Source organism: Urocitellus parryii, chromosome 5 (genome assembly GCF_045843805.1).
Source record: "Urocitellus parryii isolate mUroPar1 chromosome 5, mUroPar1.hap1, whole genome shotgun sequence".
NCBI classification, from domain to species: Eukaryota; Metazoa; Chordata; class Mammalia; order Rodentia; family Sciuridae; genus Urocitellus; species Urocitellus parryii.
In genome coordinates, this window is record NC_135535.1 from 55,893,409 (window position 1) to 55,908,716 (window position 15,308).

At 31.6% G+C, this 15,308-nt stretch overlaps 1 protein-coding gene across 6 annotated transcripts in view; it reads right to left on the reverse strand.

Moving 5' to 3' along the window:
* Slc16a7 (solute carrier family 16 member 7) overlaps positions 1–15,308 on the reverse strand; it is a 182,983-nt gene that overhangs the window by 73,906 nt on the left and 93,769 nt on the right. For all 6 annotated transcript variants that reach the window (XM_077799241.1, XM_026392955.2, XM_026392957.2 and 3 more), the window contains 2 exons: positions 14,472–14,603; positions 6,734–6,979 (listed from right to left, as the gene is read on the reverse strand). In XM_077799241.1, the coding sequence (XP_077655367.1) occupies positions 6,734–6,950 (217 nt within the window). In that variant the 5' untranslated portion in view covers positions 6,951–6,979; positions 14,472–14,603. The remainder of the gene's footprint in view (positions 1–6,733; positions 6,980–14,471; positions 14,604–15,308) is intronic.

Consider the following 15,308-nt stretch of genomic DNA (forward strand, 5'->3'; position numbering starts at 1 on the left):
TTCCTATAATTCAAATCTTGGTATCTATTAATGATAGTCACCCTGACCAGAGGAGTATATATTAAAACACACACACACACACACACACACACACACACCTCCTCTCTTTTGTGATTTTACACAAGAAGAAACTGAAATTACAAGGTTAAGTGTTAAAAAGCCTGAACAATCAAGTGGCAAAGTCTCAATTTCAAAATTTTGAAGCTCATTATCTTACTTAAAATACTCTGCTGCCTCTCATTGGACTAGTAAGTCATTAATTAAGCCTTTTGAGATTCCAAGACTGTCCATATCTAAATTCCACTCTAGGCATCAACTTCCACAAGATGCACTTGAGACTTCTGGGTGGCTACTAAACACTGTATGTCATTAGGCAACAGAGTGTCTAAATACCTTATGTGCTTTGGGGCATATAGTGTATGCCAAAAGGCATAAAGTATCTAAATGAAAGGTTATACATGAGTGATTAGTAAAATACCACACATGCTTTTACTTTTGAAAAATAATATGTTAATCTCTTGAAAAAGAGTTCAATAGTAAGGCCCTATTGTCTCTTCTGTAACCTTCTTTCTTCTGGAAATAGTATCATCCTTCCATTAGAGAACTGCTCTACTCAGACTGCCAATATTAGTCCCTCCATGATCCTCTGCCTGCAGGCACCAGCAAACCAGGTCAGGTACTCTTTATCTTCCCTAGAATTTGCCAAAGTGAAATATAGAGAAAAGGGACAGACTCTGTCAAGATAAATTTGAGCCTGAAACATGAGATTGAGATGCCCACAGTTATTTTCCTTATGCTGGGGAAAGATACCAAAATAAATAAATGAAGCTGCCCTTCCAGAAGAAGAAAGAGGCAAGAAAGCAACAAACTGAACAAATAGAATCACTGGTGCTAGCTGACCTGGAGGACAGTGGTATCTGTTCTTCTCCTCTGTATATGCGAACATTTCTCTAGGCTGAAGGGTATTTGAATCAGGTTACAGTCGTTTGCAATAATAAACGCAACCACATAAAATAGTGTCTTTTATAAATCAGTAAGTGAAAGATTCACGGTCTAAAGCACATATGTTAGTCAGAAAGCATTATTTTAATAAAAATTTAGTAAAAATATGATATTATTTGCAGTACATTATCAGCCCTCTGTAGGCAAAGAATCTTCTGGAATAGTTTCAAAGCCCTAAGCATACTTCTCATATGTCCTTGACCTTTTCCTTGTCTTGGGATGGATGAAGGACATTTAATTAGAGAAATCTCCTGGGATATGATTTGTTCTCTGTACTGTGTTTTGAAGAGCCTGTCTCTCTCACTTTTACACCTATGAAAACTGTCGAGGAGGACATCTAGTACAACTGCTTTTTCATTTTAAATATTAAAGACTCTCTCTTCTCCAACAGAGATCTAACGAAGTACCCCATGTGCACACATTCTTATGATATAATCTGAATTGACTAAAGACATCTCATAACCTATTCCAGCACCTGTGTAATAATTCACCTAAGTAATATGGTAGTTATCCAACAAAGATTTCCTCTTATGATCAATACATCCTAGGTTCATCTCTATAACAATCTTCAGAAACTGAATAAGCATTGTTTAATTATTCAATGTCTGGAGTAGGAAAGGGACCTCCACTGTTAGCCATGCCATGTGTAACCTGGCTGCTGCAGAAGACAAGAAAGGAAGAGAATGTGCACACCAGCTCACACTGTTTCTTCCAGGAGGTGTGCAGGGGTTGCATGTCCTTCCACTCAAGTTTAATCAGCCCAAACTAGTCACTTGATCTCATTCTAAGGGGATAAAAGTTGAGCATGATAGTTTTTGCCACACCATACCTTATTTCCTAGGAAAAAATTAGCAACATCTATTCTCATGTTAAAAACAAACAAACAAACAAAAACCAAATAAACAAAACAACTAAATGGCATAGATACAGGAAGTCAAGACTGCTTACACAGGATTGTCCAAGTATACCTGCTGGGCTTTCTGGCTTCGTAAAGTTAAAGCCCAATCTATCTCAAGCATGGGAATGGGAATGCACTTTTTTTTTTTAAATTGCTACTAAGAGCAGTATTGAATCATTTTAATAGTTTCTCTCAGTCTACAAAATATTTAGAGCACAAAACATAATAATATAGTGACCTTATTTAAATTTTAAAGAGACCAAAAAAATATCCGGTAAATATTAGGCCACCAACCTGCTATGCTAAATCTTTTTTCTTCTTGGCCTTCAGTAAAATAAGCTCAGTGGTCTAATGCTCTATCCCCCTGTGTTCTGTGGTCCAACATAAAATCTTACTTTAGCACAACTGGCAATCAGTGCTTACATAAAACAAAAGAATAAGTTCCCAGGCAGAAAAAAAAAAAGCTAATTCTGCTCTCCAAAATAGCTGATTCTTTCAAAGCAGAATAGATATTACCAGAAAAACTATAAGAGACACGGGTAGGCCAAAGTGTGAACTCAGTACTTGTGCAGTTAAACAACCATACTTGGATCCCCATTCAACAGAATAGCAGACAAACACCACACTAAAAGATTATCCTATGTAATCACTGTTTACAAAATAAATCCCTGTTTCCATCTAAACAATGTAGAAAGTTTAAATTATAATATGTTTTCTACTGCTATTTGGCACTGTATTAATAGGGTGACCACTTTGCTTGACCTATTTGCTGAAATTTGCTAGAACTCCAGGAGACCATATGGACAGCCAGATGGGTTGCTGTAATTTAGTGCCATTATTCTAAGGATAAAGTAAGAAATCAACATAATTTGCATTCTTTTCCATCGTTCCTGCTTACCTTTTATTAGTTTCATTTTTAATTCAGACATCAAAAGAAAAGATAATACCTTGCTACCAAGGCCCAGATGCCAACTAATTACTACAAGAGACTCCAGCCCTGACATCACAGGCCAGGCCTGAGAACACGCTCCATCTTACTCAATGACCCTACCATAGTGATTAATAGGTTGAGTGCTAAGTCCTAATGAGTGTGTCAGATCTTAAATGTTCTCCAGGCTAATGTAATTAGCATTATGTTGAACAGAATATTTCAGTTGCTTGGTAGAGAGTCATTATACTTCATAGTAAGTGATGTGCCTTTTCACCTCAAAGACCTCATATGGTCTTCAAATTTATAATCATCAACCAAAAATGCTTCTCTAACATGAAGATCTTTCAAAACTTACAGAGAAATATGTAAATATTTTTCAATCAAGCATTGATGTTTTCTATAGCAGTAAACCCATATATTATACATAAAGTGAGATGATTTTCAAATATACTTATTTAAAAATGCAAGTTTCTGGACTCTACCAACAAAAATTCTGGTATGAGGGGATTGAGGATAAGGCCTGGAATTATACATTTTTAACAGGAGACCCTCTATTCCCAAACAGAAAAATCTATGGACTGCCCTTGGAAAAAAACACTGCAATCTGAGTAGCAGAACTAATAACCTGCACCTTAGAGTAACTGAATCTATCAGGCTTTTTTGTTCTAAATGGTTATTTGTGTTTCTGAAAAAAATCATGCACACTCATAACAAAGACTGTTTTCACATTGGGATTATAGCTTAAAATGTGCAAATTAATTTTTTAAAAGATTAAAAACTACCAGGATAATACATTAATTTTATTTCCAACAAGCCATGTAAATGCATGAGATCTAGATCAGATGGTAGATATAGCAGTTATAATCATCTCTACCCACTAAGCAAAGAATCTGAAACTATATTTCCAGTTTTAAGGGAAAGAAAAAAGCGTAGCAAAATTTCTGAAATCCCCAACTTTCTTCCATGATCACAGATGACATACCAAATGTTTTGGCCATGAAAACTGAGGAGTTTGTAAAATACTCCAAGTACTAGGATCTCACCTAGATATTACCATCATCAATTACTAAACACTAAATATTTTCACATGTTTAGCGTTGCTTTCTTGAACTACTGGAAGCAAATATCTGTCAATTTTTAACTTAGATGAATTTTATTCATCTAGTATCCTAAATAGTTTAAGGCAACTTTTTAAAAATTTGTAACTACCAAACTACCATTTTATTTATGAATTTCAAGAAATCTTTTTTGGACCTTTTTGAGTTTTTACCATACATTTTAAAAAAGAAAATAAATGTATAAATAAAAGGAAAAAATATTTATGACAAATATAATGCAGGTATTTATTTATCATTTCATACCAAGTTTTAGTGGTTTGAGGAAATTAAAATTATATTTTATAGTGATTTAAACTCAGATCATTCTTCATTTCTATGATGCTTTTATATTCAGCCAGGGAGTAGAAGGCTGTCATATGTCCATGGCAAGTCCATAAACCCATTCTCTTTTTGATTATGAAAAATGATTGGTGAGGTATAAAGTTCAGTCCAGCAATGGCTGGATGCATGCAGCTCTGAGTTTTCCTCTAGAATTCTGGCCTTTCCCATAGTCCCTAAATCTAGGTAGGGAAGTTTTAAGAGTTCTGACCCATGGGATGTATGCATAAATGAAGTTTATGATCATCCATGCTGTCTACCTTTGTTTTGTCCAGCAAACAGAGAAGATTGAAAGAATAATCTACAAAGACTTAACTGATGGCATAGCCACAAGAGGAAACACTGCTGAGTAAGAAACAAATCTACCTTGCCTTAAGCCACTGAGTCTTTGGGTTTGTGTGCAAAAAACTAAGTCAAGTATTAATTTAATAACATCAGGTTTTGTCTTACCTATAAGTTAGTCAACAATTTGTACAACATAAAATTAAGAATATAATAGGACCTGAAGTCCAATTAAATTCAATATACTGACATTAAGTCACTTAGAAGATTCTTTTTTCATTGTATTTAAGAGGGGGAGGGCTAGGGCTGTAAATCAGTGGTAGAGCGTGTGCCTTGTACATGTGAGGCACAGGGTTTGATCCTTAGCATCACATAAAAATAAATCAAGGTATTGCGTATTTAAGAGGGGATTGAAACACTACATTCCTTTATATTAAGAGCTTTTGGAGCTCAAGTTAAGATGACTTGTGTGTTGTTCTAGCAGAGCATTATGAAAGAAAACCTCACCCTCTGGCTGAAAGAACAAACCCCAAAGCACAATATTTCTTGTCCTTTTTCATAAAAAAAAAAAATCACCATTGCTAAATGCTTACAGCAACTATATAAAAGAGATTTTTAAAAAGGGTTTTAGATGCAGATTTTCTTATTGACATGTCCAAGTAGCATTCTGAAGATGCCACTTATATTAAAATAAAAATACATCAGTTAAACATAACTAGTCCCATGCTGGATCAATCTAAAATTATTGATAAATAAAAAATAGAAAACACCAATATCAACATATGTGTGTATGCACACATCACACACACACACACACACACACACACACAGTAGGATTATTTCAGGATATTTTTTAAGTTGATAGTGCAATGAAAAGATAGCATCATTAAAAATAATTATTATGTCACTGAACAAATGACCTTGGTGGGTGTAGTACATAAGTCACTACATTGCAAGGAAGGAAAAAACATTGCATTGGGCTTGTAGAAGGCCTGAGTTAGCTCTGACTCTGTCATTTTCTAGATGAAAAGAGGAAGATAAGAGAAAGGCAGAGAATACAGTGATTAAATATTTGAAGTACCACTTTTATCAGCCACTAGTGAGATGTTTGACTCAGTAAAGCTATTTTATCTCTCCATTTCATCAGCTAGAGAGAGAAAATAACATTTATTTCATAGGTTAAGAGGATTAAGTCATACCCTGTATATCAAGTGATGAGGGAGGCCTTGGCTGAAACTAAATATTAATAAATATTGGACACATAGCAATAATGTTATATCTCTGTCAGTAAGAGCAACATCATCTTTACTTCTAAAATTAAAAAATGATACTAATTTATATGATTTGTTTAAATTCTTATATTCTGAGTCCATAATTGTATCTTGCAGTTAAATATCCATTTGGAAAATGAAAACTCTAAAATCCATGTATTTTAAGTAATGGCTTTAAAAAAATTTGTAAGTCAGTCTGGTCTGCTAGTGAGACTGATTTAAAGATGACAAGCCACATAAAAATGTACTAATTCCATTTTTTTAACATTCAGAAGTGAGATGATATTTTGATATATTCATTATTCCTCATGACTCATACCCATCATTAAAATATAGAATATAAAAACATGTTATCAGGCAACCATTTAAATAAAAAATGTCATATTTAATGAGACCTATAATAATAAGGAATTGTTTCTTACCTGATTCTGAAAGACTCTAGAATGTGAATAACAATCCATTTTTGCAGTGTAAGGTAAAGTACTTTCAGAGTTTATGAATTGTCAGCAACTTAAACAAGTTTCCTTCTCATTCAAAAAAAAAAACAACAACAACAAAAACATTTCTCCCAGCTAGACCAATAATAAGAAATGATACCAACACTAGTGCAGCTTTTATTCCAATCTAAATAGAAAAGTATTTACCTTGAAAATTTCATAAGTTTGTAAATTTTGATTTTTACAAATAAATTTTCATTCAAACAATGCCAGAAGCTCAAAATGAATAGTTTGAGATATTGGATTAAAATCATTTAAAATTTCTTAGTAATACTTTTGATTGGTTGTGACTGTACCATGAAAATAGGGCTTTAATATATACCAGGATACTGCATATAAATCACACAGTAGAACTGTGGCATGAAGAATTGTTTTCCTAATCCAGAATTCTACTTAATCCAAGACAAGAACCTTACCTCCTGCATACATAACAGCCAGCATAATGGATGATATCCATGCTATTTCACTGTACGTGGTGTGGAATATTTGCTGAATTTCTTTGAAGAATACTGTGACGGCTTTGGGGAATGCATATGAAAATCCAATGGAGATAAAAGATGCTCCAACCACAACCCAGCCCCATCCTCCATCAGGAGGTGGGTATAAAGGTGGGGAACTTGGCATTGGTGGCATTTCGTTCCTGTATTTCAAATTCAAGTAACCTACATACACACAAAAAAATGAATAACAGTTTAACCTTATTTGCATTTTTGTATGTCACTCTTGCTAGTTACTAAAATAGTACTTCCCAGTTACAACTACAATACAATTTTTCATTAATATTTTATACTCATGAATTCAGAAAATCTATGAAAAATAATATGAAGTATATAACTTGGACTACTATAAACTAAAAACTAAAAGCATTTAATTTATGGGACAAAAATTTCTTGAAGTGAAGTTAAGAATTTAGATCTAAATCAACCAAAAAATAAAAACTATTTCAATTTTATTTTCCAAACATAAAGAAAATGAAACTGCCACCACTTAAAATAAAATACTTTTTACTTTCAAAATATTGACTTTAAAATTATGTATACAAAGTTTTCAAAGGACTAGATAATAAATATAAAGAATTATAAAACATTTAATAGGCATACTCTGGAATTTTTCTATTTTTAATAAGTGATAGTTTGTAAAATCATTTCTGTCTGAATCTATTTTCTAAACTATTAAACTAAAAATTATATGCTTCTGTGGAATTATACTAGTTTTAATATACTTCTATTACTGGTGCTGCCTACCATTTTATGAAGGATACATAAAATAAAATCTCCAAAATACATTTGTTTGTTGAGGCTTTAGAACATCCACTTTCCCATGGAAGAAAGTAATATAATATTAAAACCACATGATTAAATTAAAAATATTTGGTTCCCTAGTTTGTTGGTTTGTTTTTGGAGAGTGATGTGGCTTGCTTAGTTCTTAGATATATACAATTGCCACTACTTTAAGTACCTTCTTTAGATTGAAATAAAATATCTTCTATATGTAGATATTCCTTAATTGAAAGGTAGAGGGAAAAATCAGAAATAAGTGAAAAAAAAAGAGCTAATTTTGCCACACATTTTCAGAAAATCTAGCTTGTAAAATGACCTACATTTTTATTGCCTACTGTTATTTCACTTTTGGATGATTGTGAATATGGTCATAACTTTCTTTTTTGCCTAAAAATTCATATTTAAGGTGCAAATTAAGACATTTTAATATGCATATACGGAGTGAACTGATCATTACCTTCAATTTAATTAACATATCTCCTCATATAGTTACCATTTTTCATTTCTGTTTTTGTTTTTTGTTGTTATTGACAATACCTAAAAGCTATTCATGTCACAAATTTCCAGAATATATACAATATTATTAAGTAGTCATTGTGTTGTACATTATACAATAAACTTATTCACTCTATAAACTGCAATTTTATACTCCTGAACAAAATCTAATTTCTACCATCTACCTCTACTCCAGTAAGTATTGTTTCACCATTAGCTTCTATAAGTTTGAAGTTCTTTAATTTTAAATATAAATGAGACTGTGCAGTAATTTTCTTTTTATGTTTGGCTTGCATCACTTAATATAATGTCTTCTTTGAAACCAGTCTTGGAAATCAGGATTAGTTTATTAAAACCTTTTTGCTCTTACTTGGTGTATCTTGGGTGTTCAGTCTTCAACATTGGGGAATAGGACCTGATCCTTATTTTCTACTTTCATAGATGTTGTGACAAATAACAGTTATATTGTGTTATTTTTTTTTTAATCACCAGGATCGAACCCAGGGATGTTTAACCACTGAGCCACATCCATAGCTCTATCTATCTATCATCTATCTATTTATCTATCTATCTATCTATCTATCTATTTATTTATTTATTTAGAGACAAGGTCTCAAAATAAGTTGCAAAAAGAGTAAATCAAATTTAAATGATCAAAACCTTCAATTGCCACCATGGTCAACAGAAAACTTTTCTTCTTTTACACTATATATTGTTTTCTTTTTCAGTCTATTTTACATATATTATTTGCATATTCTTCTTTTGATAAATGGCTTTCTTTAAAAATATCTCTGATTACTGTTTTAAAAGAAGTTAGGGTATAAATGACAAATGTACCTATTATTCTAGTCGGTACATATAGAAAGCATGGCTCTAGATACAGTAACATTAATTAAATGAAATAGTCTCAAAAGATCAAACTGCTCATTTCTTAACTGACTTAAATGTATGACATTCAAATTAACCAATAATTCAATTAATGAACAAAGAATCTACCTCAGTAAATATTGACTATATATTTTGCTAAGCGTGTGTTTATTATCTCCAGTAAATATGTACTTGTTCAATTTAGTTTCCATAAATACCCATTAAGGTACTTTATTTTTTTAAATGAGAAAAACTTGATATATTAAGAAAGTAGATCTAAGTAAAATAATAATATCAGGGAATAAATTTCACTAATAACTGCTGACATAAATAGAATTAGTAACATAAATAGAAATAGAAATAATGGTAACATTCAAAAATAAAATGAAGCAAAATAAACAAACCAAAAGAAAAACCTAGGCATTTTTGCCACATTTTCTTTGAATATCTATATTATTCTTAAGAATAAAAATAATCAATAACATTTGATTTTCAAACATTAAGAAAATAATTTGAAAAATTCTCTTCCTAGTGACTGTTGGATGATTTGGATGTTAAGTATCTCCTAAAGATTCACATTGTAAAGGCTTCATTGCCAGCCTCTGGTGTTAATGGGAGGTGGTTGGACCTTTAAGAGGTGGAGCCAAGTGGCAGGAAGTTAGTCAGTGCCTTTGAAGGAGATATTGGAACCTCAACACTTTCCTCTTTCTTTTCTTCCTGGCTGCCATGAAGTGAGCTGCATTGCTCCATCATATATTCCTTGTCATATGTTCTACATTACCGTGGACTCAAAGCTACAGGACCAAGTGACCAAGCAGCCATGGGTTGAAGTCTCTGAAACCATGAATCAGAGTCAAAGCAAACCTTTCCTCCTTTTACATTTATTTTCTCAGGTATTTTGTCATGGTGATGGAAAACTAACACAAGGACACATTTTTAAGAAATCTACCAAAAATACCATGGAAACTATTATAACAAAGCCAAGTAAAATGCTTTAACCACAAACTATGCATACAATGCATATCTTGGTCAATCATGATCATCAGGACAAAAACATTTCTATTAAGTTAATAATTTATATTAACTTAATATTTATCAAAGATGCTAAAATTTCCAAAAGCAACCCAAAATACCACAACTTATCAATAATTATTTTTTTAAATATGAATGTTAGCAGTATATTTATATTCTGCTTTTATAATCATTTTTGCTTTCTTGGAAACAATTAAAATTATCCATCTTTTTTTTCTATAGTATTTATTTCTCCTTACTCATCAGTTTATAACACTAGAAATAATTTCTTTAAAAATCATTAACACTAAGAAAAAAAAAAGAGGTGGATTTTATATATGAGTTAAATAAGCTAAAAATGGCAATTGGCCTTTGAAAGTTGTCTAAAGCATCCGAATCAATAGATTACTAAATTTTATTGTATTTTGAAATATCCAATTTTCTTATTGCTTGACAATGAAAATAAAACATTTCTGGAGAAATACTGAAGAAATACCAAATGACATTTGTGTGGTAACTACTGTTTATTGTAGAGTGTAAAAACAATTAACAGACTTAAAAATGTTATTTAGTAATTTTCCTGCTTGCATAAAAGAAGCCAATACATCTTTCATTATTAATTCATGAGTGTAAATTTTTGTAGTTTTTATCACATCTGCTATAGTAAACACTTAGAAATTCAACTGGGTGATTTGGTTTTTAGTGATTTCAAAAGTCATAAATCCCAGCTAGATTCGATGTGTATGCATGTAATCCCAGCAGCTCCAGAGGCTGAGACAGGAGGATCATGAGTTCAAAGCCAAACTCAGAAAAAGTGAGGTATTAAGCAACTCAGTGAGACCCTGATTCTAAATAAAAATACAAAATAGAGCTGAGGATGTGGCTAAATGGTTGAGTACCCCTGAGTTCAATCCCCGGTAACCCCCCTAAATAAATAAATAAATGGTAGTTGAATTTGAATGTGAAATGTTAGTCTTTCTGCTAATGCTGAATAATTTTAGGGCTTCAGAAAAATAACAATAGACCTTTTTAATATGATGCTTTCTATCTGCCCTTCCAGATTACACCTGCTCTCTAAGAAACAACTATTCCAAATTATATGAGAAGCTTTAAATTAATTGTATTTATATTTTTACAGTATATGTATTTGGGCATGTGCTGTCTAGTGTATATATTCACAAACTCGTATGTAATATATGAACTAAATATATTTTATATTTTATGTAAGATTTTGATTATAGAATATATATGTATAAGTCCAACAGGCAAAATTTAATAGTAATTTAATGAAGGCATTACATGTAAATCTATGTTTTTATTCTATATATTACATACAAATATTTATATTCATAGATTCATTTATAAGTATTCCCAGAAATAGATTTTTGATTTAATATTATAATTTTACATGTAGACAATATTCTTAAAGATTTTTTAATCTGATGTTTTGGAGTATAGAGGATTCTTATTATTCATTGGAGGTATGTTCTATGATGTTATCTTGAACCCAGTATTAACAAATTCTGAACATTTGCTTGTAAAGGAAATATGGGATTGAGTTTATATGCGACTCCAATCACATTTTCATCAATCAATATATAACCTCATTGATGTGTATTTCCACTTAAAGATGGTTAATGTATTAGCACCAAACTGAAGGTCAATGGCATTGTAAATCATGCCTGAATGAGGCTTATCTTACACAAATGTTTTCTCTCTAAGGTGTATCCCAGGCTTCTTGCATTGGGGAACATCAGCAGCACTCTGGCAGGCCATTCTAAACTGCAAATTCACTAACAAAGAGGCACAAAAATGTAAAAAATGTGGCATTGAGTAGATTACACAAAGGTTACATGGTTACAGTAGGTAACTGAAACAAGAAGATAAAGAGTGTTGCCTGAATTTTAAAATTTAAAAACATGAAAAATGGAGATAATAAAGAAAAACAAAATCACCCACAGTCCTAACACTGGACTAAACTATCACAAACATGTTGGTGAATATTGTACATAATTGTGTTGCAAAATTGGAAATGACAGTTTCAAGTTCTATCAAAATTGAACCTACGAATATGTAACCAATAGAAAAATAAAAACTTCCAACTGGTTTATATATTCATAAATATTTTCATGATCAGATGATGATTCTTCTGAATCACCTTTTGAATAATAATTTTCAATGATACTAAGATACTTTCCCCTGGGCTATCAAGAGCATCTCTACAGAGTGCTCCATCAATATCACCAGCAATTTCTTCCAAGCTGCTCAGGACATTCTATGTTTTGACACCAATATTTTCTTGATCTTAACAGAACGTATCAACAGAAGATATTAAGGAAAAATAAAAAAGAAAGTAGAACTTATATTTATTTATCTAAAGGGCAATAAATGGTTTGTTGACTCAAATACGAAGGAATTAAAATTGACCAATCATCAATTGACTATGCACCAAATTTATATATGCATAGGCCAAGACCCTGTCATGATTGCCACTTTGGCAAAACTGATGGTAATATGCTATCCAGTGTAAGACATCCTCACTTCAAAGATGTGAAGCAATGTGTTTCTTGAAATTGATGAAATAATGAATACAGCAAATATTTACACTTTTATATGTATGTTCAATATGTATTTTAATGTATATAAATTTAATGTACATAAATAAATGTGCTACATATAGATACATTTCTATCATTTGAATTTATCATTTATTATTTTTAACTCCTAAATACATAGCCACATGACCAGTTTTAACAGTATTTTGTTAGCTACTATTGCCCATGTAATTTTGCTAAACCTAGGGATGGTAGAGTGTTCATTGTATCTTGATATTCTAAGTTATATTTCAGTGAGTACTTTTTTCCTGCACCTCTTATTTCAATCTAAACCATAGGAAAATATATTTTTTGCTCCAAATTTCTCATTCTTTCAATTAATAATTTTGAAACCTCTATAAAATTGTTACCTTCAAATAGCATTTCTAATGGTTTATTCAATGTATGTCTTTGCCATTAGTCCAAGATAACAAGTTGTTCACTATATCTCAAGTTCTCAGCATTGTTTTTGATGTGTAGTAGGACACTTTTAGTTGTAACTACTTGTGCTTGGAAAGAAATTATTTTATCAATTGTACTACTTGCTGTAATTTTCTCTCTGTAATTATAATTTTAGCTTTAAAATGAATTTGTACACTTCCAAATAACAATGAGATATAATATGTTGTTTTGCCATAAAATAAGTTAAATATATAAACAAATAAAATGTGGGCCCACATACATTTGATTGAGATAGGTTTGTTTTTTTTTTTTTAATTTAAATGTTTTCTACAAGGAGATAGCAATACCATGTAGCTAATGCTGATAGCAATTGTGGTGTAAGTGCCTGAGAAGAGGCTGACTTTAGATCACATCCTAAATGAAAAGTAAAGAAAAGCAATATCTCCTGAATAAATCTTGACTAATGTAGACACAGGTAAATAATGAATCTACTGAAATCTAGAAAAAGGGCTCAAAAAATAGAGGCTTCCAAAAAACTGAAAGAAGTAAAAATGCATAGCAATGACTTATGCTAGCTCTCTTTTCCCTTAACTCCTCCTATTTTTACCTCCAATACACACGTGCAAATAAACACATACACACACAACACATGGAAACACAAGCATATACTCATCTACTCTAGGAATTAATCATTTCCACATATGTCATTTATCAAATGAAAAGTCTTTAACAACTTTGAAAGACAGTTTCTGATCTGCACATCAGCCTTCCATAGACAATGAACTACTTCCCATTTCTCTAGATTCTATCCTCCAGGAAGACCTGAGAAGAGGTCTGATTTCGTCTCCCTACTACATTCATGTTTTTCTAATGTTCATAGCCTCAAACTGCAGGTCTGTTGTTCAGATCATTAACTATTTGAATTTTATATTATTTGTAATAGAAGTCGATCCATTTTCTCAGATGTTAACACGTTTCAACCTTTTCAAAAGCTTTCTTTCCTTTTTATAAAATAGCATTATTCAATTGAGTCTTTCAATTTTTTTGTTTTTGTATTACTCTTGTCACAGTTTGTCAGTTCACTATCTTAGTCTATATATATATATTTTTTTTCTCTATTCCCCCCATATTTCCTTGATTTGAATTACAGTTGCATGCTCCAGATTGCAAGTCACCACTCATATGCCTCTTCACTTTCTTACCTAGTACCTATTTTGTTTCTTTCACATAACTCAACATCTTCTGATCTCTTAACTAACTCATTGGAAAGTGGGGCCAGATCAATTAGCCCTTGGAAAGGTTGTCACCAAGATTGTCATCTCTTCCTTATTAGCAACTCTTGAGTTGATGAATACTCAGGATACAGTTCAAACACACTCTTTGGCCTCATGATTTCTTCCTGTGCACAATTCTGTAATATTTTATACAACTGGTGGCTGTTATGCTTTGTTCCTTTCACTTGTGGGTGCAGCCAAGAAAAAACAGAATTTAAAATATACTTTTACCTGTTGATAGATGACTTCTTGAATGGATTTCTTTGGGTTTTTTTGTGGAATCTTTTAGCCTAGTCACTTTGTGTTGAAGTGCAATATTTGAAGGCAAAGCAAAGAAAGAGAGGTAGACAGGCTCTGCGTTATCTAAAGAAATAGAAAAACAAGTGTTACACATATAATTGAATTCCACAGCCTCATTGATGCCACTAGCATTAACTAATTCCGATAACTGTGACCATCTTTTAATAATTAGTAAAATTTAATATGCTTGTATATGTATGTATATACATCTATATATAGAGAGAGAGAAAAAACTGACTCTTTCTGAGAGAGAGAGAGAGAGAGAGAGAGAGAGAGAGGATTGATTTGATGAGAAAATGTGTGCATGAGTGAAAAACTATAAGGTAAAGGAGAATCAGACATATATATATGACATATATATATATATTTATACACACATGTATACATACATGTGTACATGAGTATATTGTATATCTTTCATTATGAAAAAGAAAATTGATTGGCATTAATTGTCATTCAAATAATTCTCTAGACCCATTAAGGTATTGAACAGATTGCTCTAAAATTCAACTAAACAAATACCCAATAACAATGGAAATACAAAGTTTAAAAGAACATTATTAAAAATAGCATTGATAATGTATACATGTGTTAGTAATGAGATAAAATGGGCAGTAAACAAACAAAAATTATTTTATGGAACTTCTGTTTCAGAATTAAAACTTCTTTAATCAGGTGTGGGTGATAGACGAATATGCTGAGTCTATGACACATCAAATATGTTTATTTCAACCTCAATATGATGCTGAATATGTAGACCTTTAGATA